Here is a 17,764-nt window from a genome sequence, read left to right on the forward strand (position 1 = left end):
CCGTCGTACTACGAAATTTTGTTACGGCTTCATCATTTCTGGAGATATTTTGATAAAGAGAACATGTCAACTTTTATACTGATTAGACAATTATAAAAAATATTTGAAGTTCCAACTTATAACGTGAAATAAATGACAAAAAAGGTGATGAGAGAAGAAGAAATAAACAATGATAAATACAAAACAACATTGATTTGAGAAATAAACGAAATTTTTTTATTAAAAGTGAAATGAACTTAAAATGATTTTTAATTTTTAGTTTCATTTTGTTCACTTGTTTTTGCATTTGTTCTACATCTCTAACACCATTCCTCATCAAACTGAAAAACTGAATCTTTAACAAAAAAAAATGAAAGTACAAAACTAAAAACAAAATATTTATCAAATGCGCCAACCATCTTATAGTTATTTTCAATTTTCTCCACACTTTAACTACTATTTTGTTTCATTAGATAAAATTTAAAATTGAACCTATCCTAATCTTAACTAATTATTCTATTAGCCTTTTATCTTTTTTAAGTAATGTTACACTTATCATTTAATTGTTTCATAATTTATATCATTCTCTAATGGAGATAAAGTCTACGAAAGCATGTAGGTCTCATATCTATTAAAGAAATGGTACAACTAAATGACAAGAGTACCATTTTTTATTTTAACTACTCTTAGGCTACATACTCACTGCAAATCTCTAACACATGCCTATATAATGAGTTTTGGATCCCATCCGGAATCCAAATTGTGGGGATGCTAGGAATTCTCAAATCTTAATCATTCATCGTACATTGTACATGGTGCGACCATAAATTATTATTATTTTTTATTATTTAAAATTAAACATACATATTACCTGACGAAAACTGACCGCACGATATACGATAAACTGCTAGAATGTTAGGATCCCAAAGATTCCCACACAAATGATTCGGAGAGGAACCTCATCCTTTATAATGTACAATTGATGCATTTCTAATTCATCTCATCAACATTTTATGGTCCACTAATAAAATCGTCTCAATACCTTAAGCCTTCAAAATTCTCTCACAAACATATATAGCCTGAAGAAATACTAAAAGCATTTTTTTGTTACCTAAATAATAAAAAAAACATAAATAATTGTGTACTTTATTATGTTAGTGGTTAGTGGATTGAAGTTGAAGTGCACGCGAAAGAAACTGAATATATCTGTATACTTTATTTCCATTTTTTTCCTTAAACAACAACGATATTTTACATTGAATAAATATTTTATTCACTGCATAAAGGATATATTTAAAAAGCATTCAGTATAAAATAACATTTGCAATAAATTAAATAAAATCCGTTATGACCAATAGCAAAACAATGAGTATTTTATGTTAGACTCAGTCAACACATTGAAATATATAATAAAACCCCACTACCTTCACCAGTAAGTATAACAGCCCAAACCTTGATATAAAATTACAAATTATGTATGGTTAAACACTCCATTACCATTTACACCTTTTTTAACGATAAATGCTAACGAGATTCTCATAGACTCTACGCATCTTATCTTTTCGGAAAAAAATTAATATTATAAAATTTTATATCAAAATATAAGATAATGGAGAGTTCATAGAAAATCATATTTTGAAAATGTGTCCTTATCATTTCTCGTTTTGAATTGAAAAATGAAAAGAACTTATATATATATATGATATATTAAAGTTCTCTACTGGTTCTCATGAGGATTGCCCAAATAATTTTTTTTTTTTGACAAGTGGTATTATCTACACTAAAGTGGGTGCGCTTAACCTTACAATGGGCTATCAATAATGTGATTTAAATTTATCTTTGGCGATAGTCAAACCTAAGATTTCTCACTTACAAGTGAGGAGGAATATCATTAGAACGTAGTATTAAGTGGCATGATTGCCCAAATATTAGTTACCTATTTTTTAGATTATTTGGATGCTCCTCTTAATCTTGTAATCTATTTCTACCTAATCTAAAATTTTAGTTTGAAAATTTGTTATTCTACATATTATATAGATTTAAGTCCTATGATGCAAAAATATTGTGTTATGTTAACTTTTGTGTTGCACGGAGGTTATGAGGAAAAAAAAAAAAACTCTAAAATCATATAGGAAATTTCAAACGTGTATTTGTGTACCTTTTCCTAACCGAAACATGAATATTATGGTGCAGAAGTAAAAATGTAGGGTGGTGTTATCCATATACCTCATTTTTTTTTAACAAACAATATTATCCACTCTAAAAGGGTAGGGGAGCAAGTTAAGCCTTACAAAGGGTTGGCCATGTACCCTTTTTTATCTTAACATTCTCTCAATTTTTAGTTAGCGAATCGAATGAATTGAAGATGATTAAATAAAATAAATTAATAAGGGGTGGGTAAATAGTAGAGGTGGGCACAATTTAGTTTGGTGCGGTTTTGAGAGAAACTGAAACCAAAACCGAAAGTTTTTCGGTTCGGTTTGATTTTGAAGCTAAATTCAAAGTTGAACCAAACCATTTGTTTTTGGTTCGATTTGGTTTCAAATGGTTTCGGTTTCAACTTCAAAGTATAAGTTTTAAGGTTATATTTTATAGTTATATAAGGCTACAGATTATACAAGGCGTGGGCGCGAGTTGGTTTGGGTCGGTTTTGGGCCAAATCTGAAACTAAACCGACCTAGTTGGTTTGGCCAAAATTGCAAATCAAAACCGACCAAGCTGGATCTAAAACTGATTAGGTCGGTTAACCGAATGTAGCAGGTTGGTTTGGATTGGTTCTCAATTTGTGTGAAGATAAAAATACATAATAGATTATGAGTAATCGCTCAAAGAAAAGTACAAATGAAGTAGCCCAAAGCAACAATTGTTGCTTCGCCAAATGAAGCCCCTGTTCTTTACCAAAGGGACTCTTAACTAATCATGTTTTGTTTTCATGTAGTGGAAACACAATAACTCGTAAATAACTAACCATTTATATTATTACACGTATTACTTATGATGAAAAAATAAGATTAAATATATGCAGGTCGGTTCGGTTAACCGCACCCTATGAATTTTGGAAACCGATTGCCAAACTAATTAAGGTCGGTTTGGATCGCTTTAACCACTAAAACTTATAAAAATAAAAAATAAAAACCAAACCAAACCAAACCAAACTAAACTAAACCGTCAGTATGGTTCGGACGGTTCAATCGGTTTTTTTTTTTGTAAAATGCCCAACCCTAGATTATACTGTGAAATGAGGAGGAAAATTCTAAATCTGAAGCGATTCAAGTAAAGAGCCCTGCTACATTTTGTTTATTGCTGCAAATTGGTGTCATTTTTCAGAGCTAAAGTTTTGATTTCTCTCAAAGTTGCACCCTTCATGTTAATTTGAGTCCAAATTTAATCTTCAGTTCATTTCATCATCAGCGTCAAAATTGTCCCTTTCTTATTGACTTTAATTTGAGCCTTGATTGTTTCTAAAAAATGTGTTTCTTTCGAAAATTAGAAAACATAGTTTAAAGGGGTCTCTGTTCGTACTTTTTTGGCTCCAAATTTTATGTGCCGTGTCATTGTTTTAGTTTGCAGAAAAGGAGAGAAACTTGCTTTCTATTTCCACAAAACAGAACAAAAAGGTGACGGAGCAAGTTGAAAAGTTGGAGTGCATGAAGTTGAGAGAGATGAGAGTTGAGACAGACCGCCTGATTGAGTGACAACACTAGGAGATGGATGAATTTTTCGCGTCGTTAAGTCCATATTATATATTATTTTAATTTTTGTGGTGCGGTTTTGTTTCGGTTTTATTTCATAAGGCTAAAACCGAAACCAAAATAATTTACTTTACTGCGGTTCAATTTCAAGATCGCAAAAACCAAATGATCGGTTCAATTCGACTTGATTCGTATTTCATTTTCAGTTTTCAAATAAAAAACCACCCCTAGTAAATGGTTCAAAAAGTTTGTAGATTGCACCTCCTGAAACGTAATGAAATAAATGGGAGGGCACAAGTGGTTATTAACTTACTGCCTTGGTGATTAGAGGCTTTCACTTCAACTCACTACGTCGCTCTTCAGATATCTCTCTCTCCCATTGTACAGAAGATGATGTTATTCATGTTACAAATGAGTCTCACATTGATAGAAGAATGGACATTACATAAGCTTATAAGAGGTTGAGCTACTTCTCATATTGCCAATTGGTTTTATGGTAGAATCTCATTATCTCAACTTTCTTCATAGTATCAGATTAGGTTGTTCCACATATGAAACTAAACGGCCAAATGTGTTCCACGTCATCTTATTGTGTTGTCTACGTATTAGGTTCAAAAATTTCTCACACATGAGAAGGGTGTTGAGAATGAGTCCCACATTAATGGGATGTGAGACATTGTATGAGCTTATAAAAGGTTGTGCTACTTTCCATATTACTAATTGATTTTATAGTCGAACCTCAATTTTCTTCAATTCACACACTCGTTCTTATGTCCCACACACATTTTTTAATTTTTGTCATTTAATATTCTATTCATTTGATCAGACAGTCTGAAATTAAAATATTTGTGTGTGAAGTAAAAAATGAGTAGGTAAATAGCACAGTAGATTATGCAGAATATAGTTGGAATAAAAATAAAAAAAAAATAAAGAGGGAGGGAGGGCAATTCTGTAACTAAACGGAAAATGCATGGGCCATGCTGAAGTTGGCAGATAGGAACGCGAACCCGGACGTTACCAATACCAACGAACGCAAAGAACACGTGTTTGGAAATGTGAAACCGACGGGTGGTGGGATCCACGCGGAATGCTGCGAGGAACCAACTCAACTCCCAATGGCCTTTTTTTTAAACACACATATATTCCTCGTGCTTTTTAACTCGAATACAAATAATAATTTAAATAAATAAAACAATAAAACAACCAATGGATAATTAAATAATTAATTTAAAAATAAATAAATAAATGAAGATGAGCCCGTGGGCTGCTGATAAAAGGAGGGGGAGAGACACATAGGACCCCAAGTCTTCTCTCACTACAAGAAGGGTATGGAGGCAGGAGGAGGATTCAGCGCCAAGACAGAAAAAGGAAGAAATATTGGGTTTTGAATTGTGGGTTGTGTTTGGTTTCTGTGATTTCGAACTGGGTCTGTGGGAAAAGAGTGGATTTTGAGTTGTGGGTTGTGTTTGGATTGTCGGATTGTGTATTGGGTCGGTGGAGAAATGTCGAGTTCGTCAGAGACTGCGGAGGTTTCAGGCCAGAGAGGGATGAGGACGGCGGAGAAGCCGTCGAACTTCACTCAGACATGCAGCATGCTTTGCCAGTACCTCAAGGAGAAAGGCAGCTTTGGAGATCTGAATCTTGACACGGCATGCAACAACATGCAACAATCTAATGGTAAAGCACTTGTCTTTCCTTTTTACCTGGACCTTAATTTATGTTTGGCTGCTGAGAAAATAAGAGGAAGAGAAAATGAATTTCATCTAGAATCTTATGTGTGCATGTCTATGTTTTAGACTTTTAGTTTCTGTTTGGTTGCTGAGAAACAAAGAAGCTTTCCAATCAGAAAATCTGAAAAGGGAAAGTTTTTAGTCACATAAACCACCTGAACTAAATTGTGAACTTTTTTTTTTGTTCATATTATTTTTCTGTTAAGATTTAATAAGATCTCTTTCGAATTTGACCAAGAACACCTGAAAATTGCAGTAAAAATCACTGCTCTGTTTAATTTTGTTTCCATATCAAAAGGGTTTCAGAATTTTCCTTATTTGGTTTCTAAAATTGGAAAATGTTTTGACAGGAGGAACACCTGAGATGTTTCGTCAGAAAGCCCCACCCATGAACTTCTTTCCATTTGTGGAAAATTCTCGGAACATGCCAACGGCGGTTAGAGACTTCAAATCCATGGATTTGTTTCCTCAACAAGCTGGTTTTGGTCCCTCTGCCCCCACTCCCAGAGAAGAGGTCCCCATGACGGCTGATTCTAGGTAATTTTTTGAAATTTACGGCGTTGTGGGGTTCCTATGGTTAAAAAATCTGTCGATATTGGAAGGCAAAAATCGGATATCTGAATTATTGTAGCAACGTAAGATGTTCTTCGGTTTACATGTGAAATCTTTGTTAGCTCGTTTTGATTTGTTCATGATGTACCAGTGTGAAGAAATCTGCCCCTGGAGAGCCTCAGAAGGCACAAATGACCATCTTTTATGGTGGACAAGTAATCGTGTTCAACGATTTTCCTGCGGACAAGGCCAAGGACGTCATGCTCTTAGCAAGCAAGGAGAGTTCTCAGAGCCACACCGCTCCGGCTTCACCTCCGGCCAAGTCTAACAACGCCTTTGCCTCTCATTTGGGCAAGAGTCCCGTTAATTCCAGCAGTTCAGTTCCTCCGAGCTCCAACATGTTTCCTAACTTTGGCAATCAAGCGATTCAGGAGGGCGTCAAGCCATCCCCTCGACCCGTTGTTTGTGGTAATTTTCTTTCTGTGATCATCGGTGTCTCCATATCTTAAGTGGTCCTATCAACAACACGTTTCTTATCAATGATTTCCTTTTCCACTGCAGATCTTCCGATTGCAAGGAAAGCTTCGCTTCATCGATTCCTCGAGAAGAGAAAGGATAGGTAGGCATCCGAAACAGCTATACCATAATTCATGTAGGAGTAATATATTTTTAAGATCCATTTGACTGATCTGGTTCGCAATTTCTTTCTGTTTTACAGGCTCAACACCCTAGCACCGTACCAAACGAGCAGCCCTGCATCCAGCCCGGCGAAGCCAACGGAAAACAAGTCATGGCTAGGGTTGGCTGCTCAGCAAACCCAATGATACGAGAAGCTGTGTTGTTGTATGCATCCTTAGGCTTTCTTATGGTTTAAGCCCCTGCTATGTTTTTCAATTTTGGCGGGTTTAATTTAAGCCCGGAGGTACCATTAGCTCTATATTTGTCTGCCATATTATAGATCTAACTGTTGGTTAATCTTAATTAGTATATGTAAGCATGTAATTAAGCTTTTGATGGAAGGAATTCAATTATTAATGATATAATTTTGAACTTTTTTAAAATAAATCTACTTTTTCTTTTGTTGACAACGGTCCGCATGTGTCAAGCCCGAAAGAACACTACTTCGTTGTTGAAACAATAGTAGCAACTGCTGAAGTCCTAATCTTGGGTGGACATGTGTTCAATTATAGTTTTCAATTTTAATTATTTGGGCACTGTGTCTATCTGTGATTGGGATTTGCAACAACTATTGTAAAATTATAATTATATCTACAACTAACAATCGACAATCGACGACGAGTGAATTATGTTCACTCTTTGTTGGTGGAGGTGGATAGATGTGTACATGGTTTGCTTTAAGCACGTTCAACATTTTATTTGAGTGGTCCTCAAAATCTTGGTCTCTCATCAATGTATGTGATATATGTGGCCCCATTGCTTGTGGTTTGTGTCCAAAGTAGGAAGACTAAGTGGTACCATACAATATGAATTCCTTGTTTGACCAAATAAAGAATAGCATGTGGGTTCTAACGTGGGCAACTATTATGTGCATTTTTTACTTTATTAACAAGTCTCATTGATGAGATGTGAACTAAAAAAACCGACCATCGTACACTTGGGTATTTTTCATCTAAGTAGGTAGCGAGTGTCACTAAATCAAATAGTTATGTGAACTTTGAGTGGCGTTAGATCAAATAGTTCACATGAAATTATACTGTTTTTTCAGCAATGTAAAAACTGAGTGTTGTAAACTCTGATCTTTTTAGCATAGTAGATATTAAGGGTCGTTAAACCTATTAGTTAAATGAATTATGGGTGTCGCTATACCAAATAGTTCAGATAAAATTAGATTATTTTCCAGCAAAGTAAATATTGGGTGTCACTGTACTAAATAGTCATGAGAAAATAAGAACTATCGAAGAAAGTTGAGATTTTACTATAAAACAAATTGTCAATATGGGGAGGAGCCTCACTACTTATAAGCATATGGAAGGTCCCTCATTTGTTCGATGTGAGATTTGTACTCTCAATACGTCTCCTAATGTGACAAATTTTCAAGCCTAACACATGGACAACGTTTGCATGTTGGGTTTCACACAGGGATAAATCTGCTCTGATACCATAAAGAAAGTTGAGGTTCTACTGTAAAACCAATTGGTAATATGGAAAGTTGTCTAATTGCTTATAAGCACACACAACCCCTCATTTTCTCGATGTGAGATTTATACTCTCAACACTAACATCTTTTATCTATAACAAATATTGAATGTCATTAGACCAAATAATCATGTTGTCATGTTGAATCGTGCAATTTTAGAAATGGAACATGCATAATATAGTTGATAAATCACACAATGCTTTGACTTAAAGGGAAATGAGTTTTGATGCTAATGGCTAAATATGTTGGAACATTAACCACTACCTCTCAACCACTCCTCTTATCTTTAATGGCAGCATTATCACTAGATTTGGATTGTGTTTCTCTTGTGGTTCACATGATTGACTCGTTCAAGTTGGACTAGAAAATTAACACGCAACAAAATCAAACAAGTCACATTTTCTAGGTTTTATTCCATTTTTTGCTGCAAAATATTGTGTCCACAAGTTAGTAAACATTGCTAATTAAAAAATGAGGTGAAGTGTCCATTTATGTTCATGCTAAGGCTTTTTAGTGAAATAATTTCTAAGATTGACATAATTCATTTCTTTGATCCTTGACATTGAAAATTGATAGAATGATTCTTAAGTTTGTCCACCGTCAATCACTTTGGTAGTCATGTGAAAATCTCGTTAAATTGAGGCTAATTTTTGTTCAATCAATCAACCCGTCCACTTGCTTTTCCATTCGACATAGATTTTTTTATGGACGAAGCAAAATGATTGATTGTTAACAAACTTAGAAATCACATACATTAATTATCAATATTAAGGACCAAAGTGAAGAGTTATAATAAAGATCATTTTGACTAAAAAACCTAATTCTAATTAGGGCCTAATTGTAAACAATGACAGTGATGCCAGATTAAATGTTGTGGATTAGATTAAACAAATCACTTTGTTCAAACTTTTTTAATATCTCATTTGGCTCACGGAGTTGCTTTTTTTGTTTGACTCCATTTAAATATGAGAAAAGCTGCCGATTGGCAATTAAATCTAACGTTAAAGGTTTATAAGCGAGAAAATTACCACTTAAAAGTAACTCATGAAGTGCACGGAAAGTATGTGGTTTCCATCTAACTTATCTTAAAAACACGCGGTTTCCAACTTGAACACGAAAGCATTCTGAATAGTTTTTCTTGTCGACCATAATAAACAAAGAATTGTTTTGGTTAGGCAAGTGGTGGCCTCTTTCGACTCTCCCTAATACAACAATTGTGTGGTATATTGTATACAAATACAACTATATGTATGGACAGATTCGTAACATTATTTTTTTATATGATTTTGATATACGCTTTTGTGGAGTTTATTCATTTTAATGAACATAACAGTCTATCTTTTAAAATATCATTCGTAAATCTTTTTTTTTTTAAATTAGACAACTCTAAAACCATTAAAACATTCATTTGTACTGAAGAAAATAAGCGAATATAGTTCAACAAATAAACTTTAACCTTTAGTCTAATGTCATATGATTTTAGATTTTGGTAGACACAATTTTTTAAGAAAAACCTAAACTATAAGATCAATGAATACATTATGAAATGAGCTTTACAAAAGTATTTTTAAACGTTTATAAATAAAAAAATAGTGCAACGAGTCAGCTCATATATATATTAATATGTTTTTTTAGTTGAGATGATATGATATATAGAAACAAAAAGTAATAGTGGCAGACACTTGCATTGCAAGGCACTCAGCATCTTTATTCAAACAAAGAGGTTTGAAATTGTCACGTTGTTCACGACTATGTCTTTTTTTCAACATTATTTATTTATTTATCTTCCAAAAGTCATACGAATGCTGACTGCCGAGTGAAGATATTTATAGGGTATTTGCCAATTTTTATTAATTGGGCATCACATGCAAAGTTCTTGGTGGTGGGTAGGTGGGGTCGCCTCTCTTTTTCGACTCAATTTTATTTTTATTTTATTGTGATGTTTCCATGAATTTAAATTTATTTTTTATTTTATTGTGATGGATTTCATGAATTGAAGAAATATGTTCAATAATATAGAGAGTCTGATTTATTTATTTTAAAAAAGAAACAGTTGGTAGTTTTATCATGACAATCTACCTTTTTAGGGGTAGAAAAACTCACAGAAGCATTTCATCCTCGTTATAACCACTATCTTGTAAGTCAACAGTACGAGGAAAGAACCCAAAACGTGTCACATAGAATAGGGACCTAAAATTCATCTCTAACTAATAAGTCACCCCCTGGTACTTCACATGAACAATTATTGATATAAAATAGATTTCACATGCTTTTGTAGTTTTTTCTAATACAAGCAATATTATTGCTTCAATTACATAAGTAGAAGGGAAAGAGAAGTAATTTAAAAAAAAATATTTATTTTAATCACCATGACAATTCATCACTTGCTTTCGCAATTTTTCTAACTCATTTGCGTTCGGCATTCGTATTTATCAAAAGGGAGATGGAGAGGTTTTTGGGTGCCTTACAAAGTGGGTTTCATCGCTCCTGCTTACGGGGCTTACTAATTCTGAGCCCAATAGTGCTAGGTAGGTGGTGTTGAGTTTGGATTATTTTGGCCTTTGCCCATGATAAAAAATGAATAAATTAAACCTTGACATATTCTAACCCATTATTTTCATTCCAACAGGATCCTCTCCGGATCCTTTTGGTAAGGATCTTGAGGATCCATAAATCGTATTCATTTATCGTACATTGTGCGGTTAAATTTTATCAGATATTATTTGTATTTAATTTTAAATAAAAATATTTAAAAGGATTTCTGACCGCACGATATACGATGAACGAATATGATTCACAAATTCCCGGAATCCTCACAAAAAGGATCCATGTTCATTTTCATTTGCTACCAACCCTTAAAAGTATGTTTACTTGGAATGAGTGAAGCAATAAACCCCAACATGGTATCAGATCAACTAGATCCCCTAATTGATTTGACTCGTAAAATTTTCAAGTATTGAATTACGAGTTTTGAAGTGGAACTTACATTGTTGATTATGTTCTGCATGTGAATTAGCACAAAAAAAGATTGAGATCCAGGATAATTCTAATACTCATCCGAAGGGCTTGAATCATCAACTTCTCATTGAAGTGGACAAGAGTTGTATAGAGCTACCAAATCTCTCGTTTCTTGAGTTCAAATCTTCTGCATTTATTTTGTGCGTGACCTCTCTGTGGCTTATCATTAATTGACACGTGTCCATAAACTTAACGATCCTTAACTCTGTTGTCCATAAACCTAACGAGTGTCGCTTTATGGCTACACACAACATCATCCTCATCCTTTTGAATCCAACTTAAAGAGTTTTATTTGTTAGTAAAGAGAAATATTACTAATTTATTAAGGGGATAGTAAATTTTTGATTTATTCTTAAAAAGTTTTATTTAAATTTTTTTATAAGTAGTTGATTTCTATTATATGATTTCGTCATCCACAAGTTAGTTGAACATAAAAAATTAGCCTAACTACTTATTTATTTAGTTTTTATAAAAAGGAGACCTACTTGCGGTTTTATCATGCCAATCCATTTTTTTGAGTGATAAAATACTCATAAAAATATTTCAACTTCTCTGACCACCATTATTTGATTCCTCGGCACCAGAAGTTTAACCTACGACTGTATAAATTAGGCATTCATAATTATGTTTCCAATATAAATGACACAATAATCAAATGGGATAAAATACCACACCAAAAAAAAAAAAAATAATAATAATAATTTAAATATTTTTTATGGTAAAAAATAAAAATTCGGCAGATATAAAAGCGGAGACTCTCTCTGCTCATTTTCTTGAATCAATTCCCAATCCTTTTGCTTTTTCCTTCTCATCTTTCCCTCCTCTTCCAGAGGGGTTTTTTTTTTCTTTCTTTTTTCCCTTTTTTTTTTGGTTTTTGGTTTTTCATTGTTTTTCTTCTTCTTCTTCCTCCCTCGTTTCCCTTGTAATTTCACCTGCGTCTTCGTTTTTCCCTGAAACCCTAACCCTAAAATTGCAATTGCTAAGCAATTTGTATAAACTCCCCAATTCTCTTCGTTGCGTGAGGAGGACGATATGCAACAGCAGAGGTTCAAGCAGCAAGCCATGATGCAGCAGTCGCTATACCAACACCCTGCCCTCTTAGGGGCCCCTCAGGTTCTATTCTCCCACTCTCTCTCTCTCTCTCTCTCTCTCTCTCTATCTGGTTTAATTTGTTTAATTTGTTCACTTTGTTGGGCCAAAAATTTGATCTTGTTAGCTGTTTGGATATGGGTATTTGTTTGTAGGTTGAAATTTGTGCTAGATGTTTGATAAAATGTTGTTTTATTACCATTGAAATTATTTATTTTCGGGGATTTTTGTTTTTGGTTGATCTGTGTGCGGCTTTGTTACAAGGATCCTAAAAGTTGGATTTTTTTCCAGAAATTTCTGTAACTTAATTGGAATTCAGCAGAAATTATCTAAATTTAACTGTTTAATGTTGAAATTTTATATCAACTGTAATCATGTAATGCTGTATACTTTCTGGGTACTTATTCTCCATTGAGGAACCTCATTGTTATACATATAATGTGGCAAACTACTGTTTGGTCTTGTAGGTTATCCTGCTTGTTATTATTTCCTTGTTTCTATTTATCTACTGTTCGACAGAGGGCGTATAAAGTGTGCATAAAGAACAGGTGGAACAATATCAGTATCGGTAAATGACTGTGCACCTCTAAGTATTAGTATTTGTCACTACTACCTATATAAATTGGAAAATTGGAAAGGGAAAACTCTATCGGGATTGCTCGAAACTGATGGGGGTAGCTATTATACATAGATTGGACTCTTGCTGTCAATTTTGATATCATATGCCAGCTTGTCTCCAAGCCTGTGGTCGTCTTTTATTGTTTCAACCATTTGTTTGCTTATGCATCTCTTTTAAGTTTTTGTGGGGAGTGTAAATTCATTACTTCGGCTTTTTTTCCTTTTCCTTTTTTGCTTTTTTTTTTTTTTTTTTTTTTTTTTACAATTTTTTTTTTTTTTGCAGATAGAGCCTATCTTGAGTGGAAATCTGCCTCCTGGGTTTGATTCAAGTACTTGCCGCAGCGTGTGAGTGTTGTATAGATATTTTTCTTTTTCTATTTTATTTTACTCTTCTTTACAACTAGCTTCCTTTGTACTCGTTGAAAATAGTTTGTTTTATCGCCTGAAATATTTAGTTCGTATGTAAATGAATGCAATCTATTGTGCTAATAATAGTGTGCACATGCATATCAGGCACAGTTGCCTTTTTCTGACATGCATAGATATTTTATTTATATTAAATATATTTGGGATGGGTAATGAGTCATTGTATATTTGAAGCATCTGCTAGGTATATTGCATTTCTCTGTCATTTTATCAGATTGCATGTTATAATGTTGTAATTCGTGAAACAATGCAGTTATGTTGGAAATATTCACCCACAAGTTACCGAACCCCTTATGCAAGAAGTTTTTGCCAGTACTGGTCCACTTGAAGGATGCAAGCTCATAAGGAAGGATAAGGTGGGGTTATTTTTTCCTACTTTGTGTGTTTTTCCTTGGATGGGGAGGTTAGGACAGATGATAGATTCTTCTTAGTCCCGCGAGAATTTTTGTCTGTTTGTACTATTTGAGGATGAGCTGTGGGTTCATATGAAATGTTGGTACTTTTCATTAGTGCTCTTTTAGATGTCCTCGGTAGACTTTTTACTTACATGTTGTTTCCTCAATGCAGTCGTCCTATGGATTTGTTGACTACTTTGATCGTAGGTCAGCTGCTCTTGCTATTGTGACCCTTAATGGCAGGCATCTGTAAGTAAAAATCTTTGCAGAATCATGTTGGCTCTCGTTTTTTTGGTGGTGTCTTTTGCTGAATGTGCTGTTTGTTCAGATTTGGGCAGCCGATTAAAGTTAATTGGGCATATGCAAGTAGTCAGAGAGAGGATACATCAGGTTTGTATATGCATCAGTTTTCATGGAGTGATGTGTATGCATTAGTTATCATGGAATGATATGTTCCAAAATTTTAATTTCTTATGCTTGTTATGTTGGCGTGCAGGTCATTTTAATATTTTTGTTGGTGATCTTAGCCCTGAGGTTACTGATGCTACACTGTTTGCATGCTTTTCTGGTTATTCCAGTTGTTCGTAAGATCCACTTCCATGTCTTTTGATTTATTTATTCAACATTGATGTTTACTGTTATTCTGCTGATGCCTTTTGATATTTTGGGTTTTTTTTCTAGGGAAGTGTTATTGGCACTCCAAAAATCTTATTCTACACTCCTCACAAGTGTATTTTTCTTTCTAAATATAGAAAGTTTGGAGTGTAGAATGAGAATTTTGGAGTGCCAGTAACAATTCCCTATTTCTATTGGATAATTGAAGTACCTCTATCTCAAACATACTTGGCTGTTTAAATTAATTTGATCTGATTGCTGTCAATAGAGATGCTAGAGTTATGTGGGATCAGAAAACTGGGCGTTCAAGGGGCTTTGGGTTTGTTTCTTTCCGAAATCAGCAGGTACTGAAATTGTTAAACATTTCCTTTTGAGTTTTTGTTCTCACTCTGGTTGGGCTCGTTATATGATTGTGCCACTGGTTTTTTTTGGTTCAGGAGGCCCAAAGTGCAATTAATGACTTAAATGGTAAGACAATGTACATTGTTTTGATGGAAGTTTATTTCCTTGCATATGTTATTTAGATTTTGGTTAGTGTGACTACCCATTAAGAAGTGCTATGATGACATAACTCTTGATTTGATATCTCAGGAAAGTGGCTTGGAAGTAGACAGATTCGGTGCAATTGGGCCACAAAAGGTGCTACTTCCAGTGATGACAAGCAGAGTACTGATTCTAAAAGTGTTGTAGAGCTGACGAATGGAACGTCAGGTAAACTGCTTCATTTGTCACGAAACAAGTTTCTGTAGTTGCTTATGTAGAAGTAACATTGGTTTTGTGTTCTCCCTTGTATGTTACTATCCTTGATTTGAATGAGTGGTGTAGCTCTCGTTATTGTTATTCTTGATGTAGCTCTCGTTATTGTTATTCTTGATAAATGTGTAAGAAACTATTATTTTTGTTTTATGAGGGCACGTTTGCTAGGTAATGATTTGTCTTTAGATCTTGCAGCTTAAATCTGTTGTCTACTCTTCGTTTTCCAAAATGTTTTTTTTTAATCGTATGAAATTATCTTGAATTGGAATCAGAAATCTTTGAGTAGTGAAGATGTTAGATAAGATGTTCACTTTCTAATTTTCTGCCACATTTTTGTTCCCATAATGATGAGCTTACTGTTTTTGTGTTTTCCCTTGCAGACGATGGTCAGGAGAAGCCTAATGAAGATGCTCCAGAGAACAATCCTCAGTATACTACAGTTTATGTGGGCAATCTATCTCCCGAGGCAAGGATTTCATTTTTAACTTTAACTTTTAAACTGGTTGTGGATTGGCTATATCTTTTCTTTTTGTACTGTAATTACAATGTTCTTGTGCAAATGAAGTCAACTACTGTCTAGACTAAAATACATTTGAGTCTGAAATTTCTGTTAAACATAGGTAAATAAAGTGTGCAAGAACCGATTTCTTCAGCAAACTAATGTCAACTTATCACCTCACTGTTGGTTTTGATTGTGCTTTTATATGTATACGTGGTGGACAGCTGGCCCATTTTCAAAACTGCAAAGTTACCAATGTTATAAGGTCATAGGTTAATAGCGTGGTAGTGGTAGGATCCATGGGCAAACAGCTCTGCTTAGCATGGAACTCCCATTGGGCATAACAAATAAATGTCTACATTTGTCAAAATTGCACAAAAAACAATGAAAAATGTTGTAAATAGGATTTACCATTATTCTGCAGGTTACTTCAGCTGACCTCCATCGTCATTTCCATGGCCTTGGTGCCGGAGTTATTGAAGATGTTCGGGTGCAGCGAGATAAAGGTTTTGGGTTTGTGAGATACAGTACGCATTCTGAAGCAGCTGTGGCTATCCAGTTGGGGAATGCTAGGTTTCTGTGTGGCAAACCGATTAAGGTACACTCTTGGCGGAGTTCACAATTCAGTTGAATTACCAATAATTGACAAATTTTTGGCAAATATGTTAGATTTTAGATGATTGCTTTTTCTTAGTATTAGAGTGTTGAGTGTTGTGTGGAGCAGGCACATATGCTTGTTTTAAATGTTTGGAATATGTATATGTCCTAATGGTATTGTCAAATGATCAATTGGCTTTACCATCTGATGTTTTATATATTTGCGATATGTATATGTTCTAATGATGTCGTCGAGTGACCATTTGGCTTTATCTAATGTTTTCCGTTTCTGTTAACAGTGTTCATGGGGCAGCAAGCCTACTCCACCAGGGACAAGCTCGACCCCCCTGCCACCACCAGCTGCGGTTCACATTCCAGGTTTCTCAGCCGCCGACCTTGTGGCCTATGAAAGACAACTGGCATTGAGCAAAATGGGTGGCGCCCAAGCCCTCATGCTTCCGCAGGGTCAGCATGCACTGAAGGCAGCCATGGGGTTGGGTGCTGGAGCTAGTCAGGCCATATACGACGGTGGCTACCATAATGTAGCAACAACTCAGCAACTCATGTACTACCAGTAACTGAGTCGGGACCCCCGGCCGGGAGATATACCTCGACGCTGAGGAATACGTGTTTGAGAAAACCTATAGGATGTGTAAACGTTTTTCGGTTTTCCCTTTTTTCTTTTCGTTTTAAGGTGGTTTTCTTTGTAATTTTTAGATTTTATGTATCTTTATAACTTATACCTGCACTGTGTATATGGATACTGTGCTTTTGTTTGTAACATTTCGGGGTTATGACCTTACTCAGCTTAGCATGATCTTATTGACAGCTTTCTATTAGCGAGTCATTGTGGGATTTCATATTACCAAATGAACACTCTAGATGGCTTCAAGAGCTTCGGTTGGAAAGACTTTATGTGCATACACCCGTAGGTATTCTAACATGTAATCGGTTGTATATCTCCTCTTTCTCACTTGTCAAGTGACCTAGTTACACTATCATGTTACGAATATCATATAAAAATTTAAAATGGACTATTGCACATCCGACTTTAGTTGTGGATACATGAATGATCCCCACACTTAATTTTTCTTCTGCACACGATTGTTCATTTGCCTCTTAATTCCATTATTTTATTTAACATGACGGCCAAAATTACACTTGGACTACCAAGAGAGAAACGTGTGTTTACTTTATTTAATCTGATGATTAAAATTACACTTGAAATTGTCGTAAGAGAAACAGGTGTACGAAAATCATTTCTCTTGTAAATATTATGGTCTTACAAGTCTTTTCCGGGGCAGTGAGACTGATTGAACTGAACTTTCCAGGCATCAATACTCTATAGGATATGGATGCTCTCTGTTGGTGGACGCTTAATTTTGGGGGGTCACTGTCTAATTTTTGCTGAGAAGTCATCAAAAATGGGGTCCAACTGTGTCCGATTCGAAGGAGAAAGCTTTCAATCGAATGGGACTGGATTTGTACACTTTATCCTCTTCAATTCGTTCGATTACTGATTACTGTAAAGTATATTTTATAGAAATATTCCATAACAGTAACACAGTAAAAGCCACTAGCTAGCAATAAAATAAAGACTAGAACAAAATCTTTTTTAGAGACTGTCTGCCATACGAACA

At 34.7% G+C, this 17,764-nt stretch overlaps 2 protein-coding genes across 4 annotated transcripts; both read left to right on the top strand.

Annotated features, from left to right (window-relative positions):
* Window positions 1-4,964: 4,964 nt before the first annotated feature.
* On the top strand, window positions 4,965-7,018 carry LOC126607364 (protein TIFY 10A). Its single transcript, XM_050274920.1, has 5 exons — window positions 4,965-5,348; window positions 5,752-5,938; window positions 6,105-6,421; window positions 6,515-6,572; window positions 6,672-7,018. Exons 1-5 carry the CDS (start codon window positions 5,174-5,176, stop codon window positions 6,775-6,777), a joined length of 843 nt encoding a protein of 280 aa, XP_050130877.1. The 5' UTR covers window positions 4,965-5,173; the 3' UTR covers window positions 6,778-7,018.
* A 4,883-nt stretch (window positions 7,019-11,901) lies between these two features.
* Window positions 11,902-16,926, top strand: LOC126607373 (oligouridylate-binding protein 1-like). 3 transcript variants are annotated; one of them, XM_050274946.1, is made up of 13 exons: window positions 11,903-12,242; window positions 12,686-12,786; window positions 13,120-13,181; window positions 13,516-13,618; window positions 13,830-13,906; window positions 13,986-14,047; window positions 14,154-14,241; window positions 14,541-14,616; window positions 14,710-14,740; window positions 14,864-14,983; window positions 15,409-15,494; window positions 15,952-16,125; window positions 16,424-16,926. In XM_050274946.1, exons 4-13 carry the CDS (start codon window positions 13,556-13,558, stop codon window positions 16,700-16,702), a joined length of 1,056 nt encoding a protein of 351 aa, XP_050130903.1. In that variant the 5' UTR covers window positions 11,903-12,242; window positions 12,686-12,786; window positions 13,120-13,181; window positions 13,516-13,555; the 3' UTR covers window positions 16,703-16,926. The 3 variants fall into 3 exon arrangements, with proteins under 3 accessions (XP_050130895.1, XP_050130903.1, XP_050130890.1); XM_050274938.1 differs by lacking the exon at window positions 12,686-12,786 and having other exon boundaries at window positions 11,902-12,242; window positions 13,830-13,900; XM_050274933.1 differs by lacking the exon at window positions 12,686-12,786.
* Window positions 16,927-17,764: the final 838 nt, after the last annotated feature.

This window comes from Malus sylvestris, chromosome 2, assembly GCF_916048215.2.
Source record: "Malus sylvestris chromosome 2, drMalSylv7.2, whole genome shotgun sequence".
NCBI lineage: Eukaryota > Viridiplantae > Streptophyta > Magnoliopsida > Rosales > Rosaceae > Malus > Malus sylvestris.

Bases quoted from the DNA above. Each gene is read 5' to 3' on its own strand.
- LOC126607364 (XM_050274920.1), top strand. From the start codon at position 5,174: ATGTCGAGTTCGTCAGAGACTGCGGAGGTTTCAGGCCAGAGAGGGATG. The intron at 5,939-6,104 runs GTAATTTTTTGA...ATGATGTACCAG, and splicing joins CCCATGACGGCTGATTCTAG to TGTGAAGAAATCTGCCCCTG. The intron at 6,573-6,671 runs GTAGGCATCCGA...TCTGTTTTACAG, and splicing joins CTCGAGAAGAGAAAGGATAG to GCTCAACACCCTAGCACCGT.
- LOC126607373 (XM_050274933.1), top strand. From the start codon at position 12,162: ATGCAACAGCAGAGGTTCAAGCAGCAAGCCATGATGCAGCAGTCGCTA. The intron at 13,907-13,985 runs GTAAGTAAAAAT...CTGTTTGTTCAG, and splicing joins ACCCTTAATGGCAGGCATCT to ATTTGGGCAGCCGATTAAAG. The intron at 16,126-16,423 runs GTACACTCTTGG...TTCTGTTAACAG, and splicing joins TGTGTGGCAAACCGATTAAG to TGTTCATGGGGCAGCAAGCC.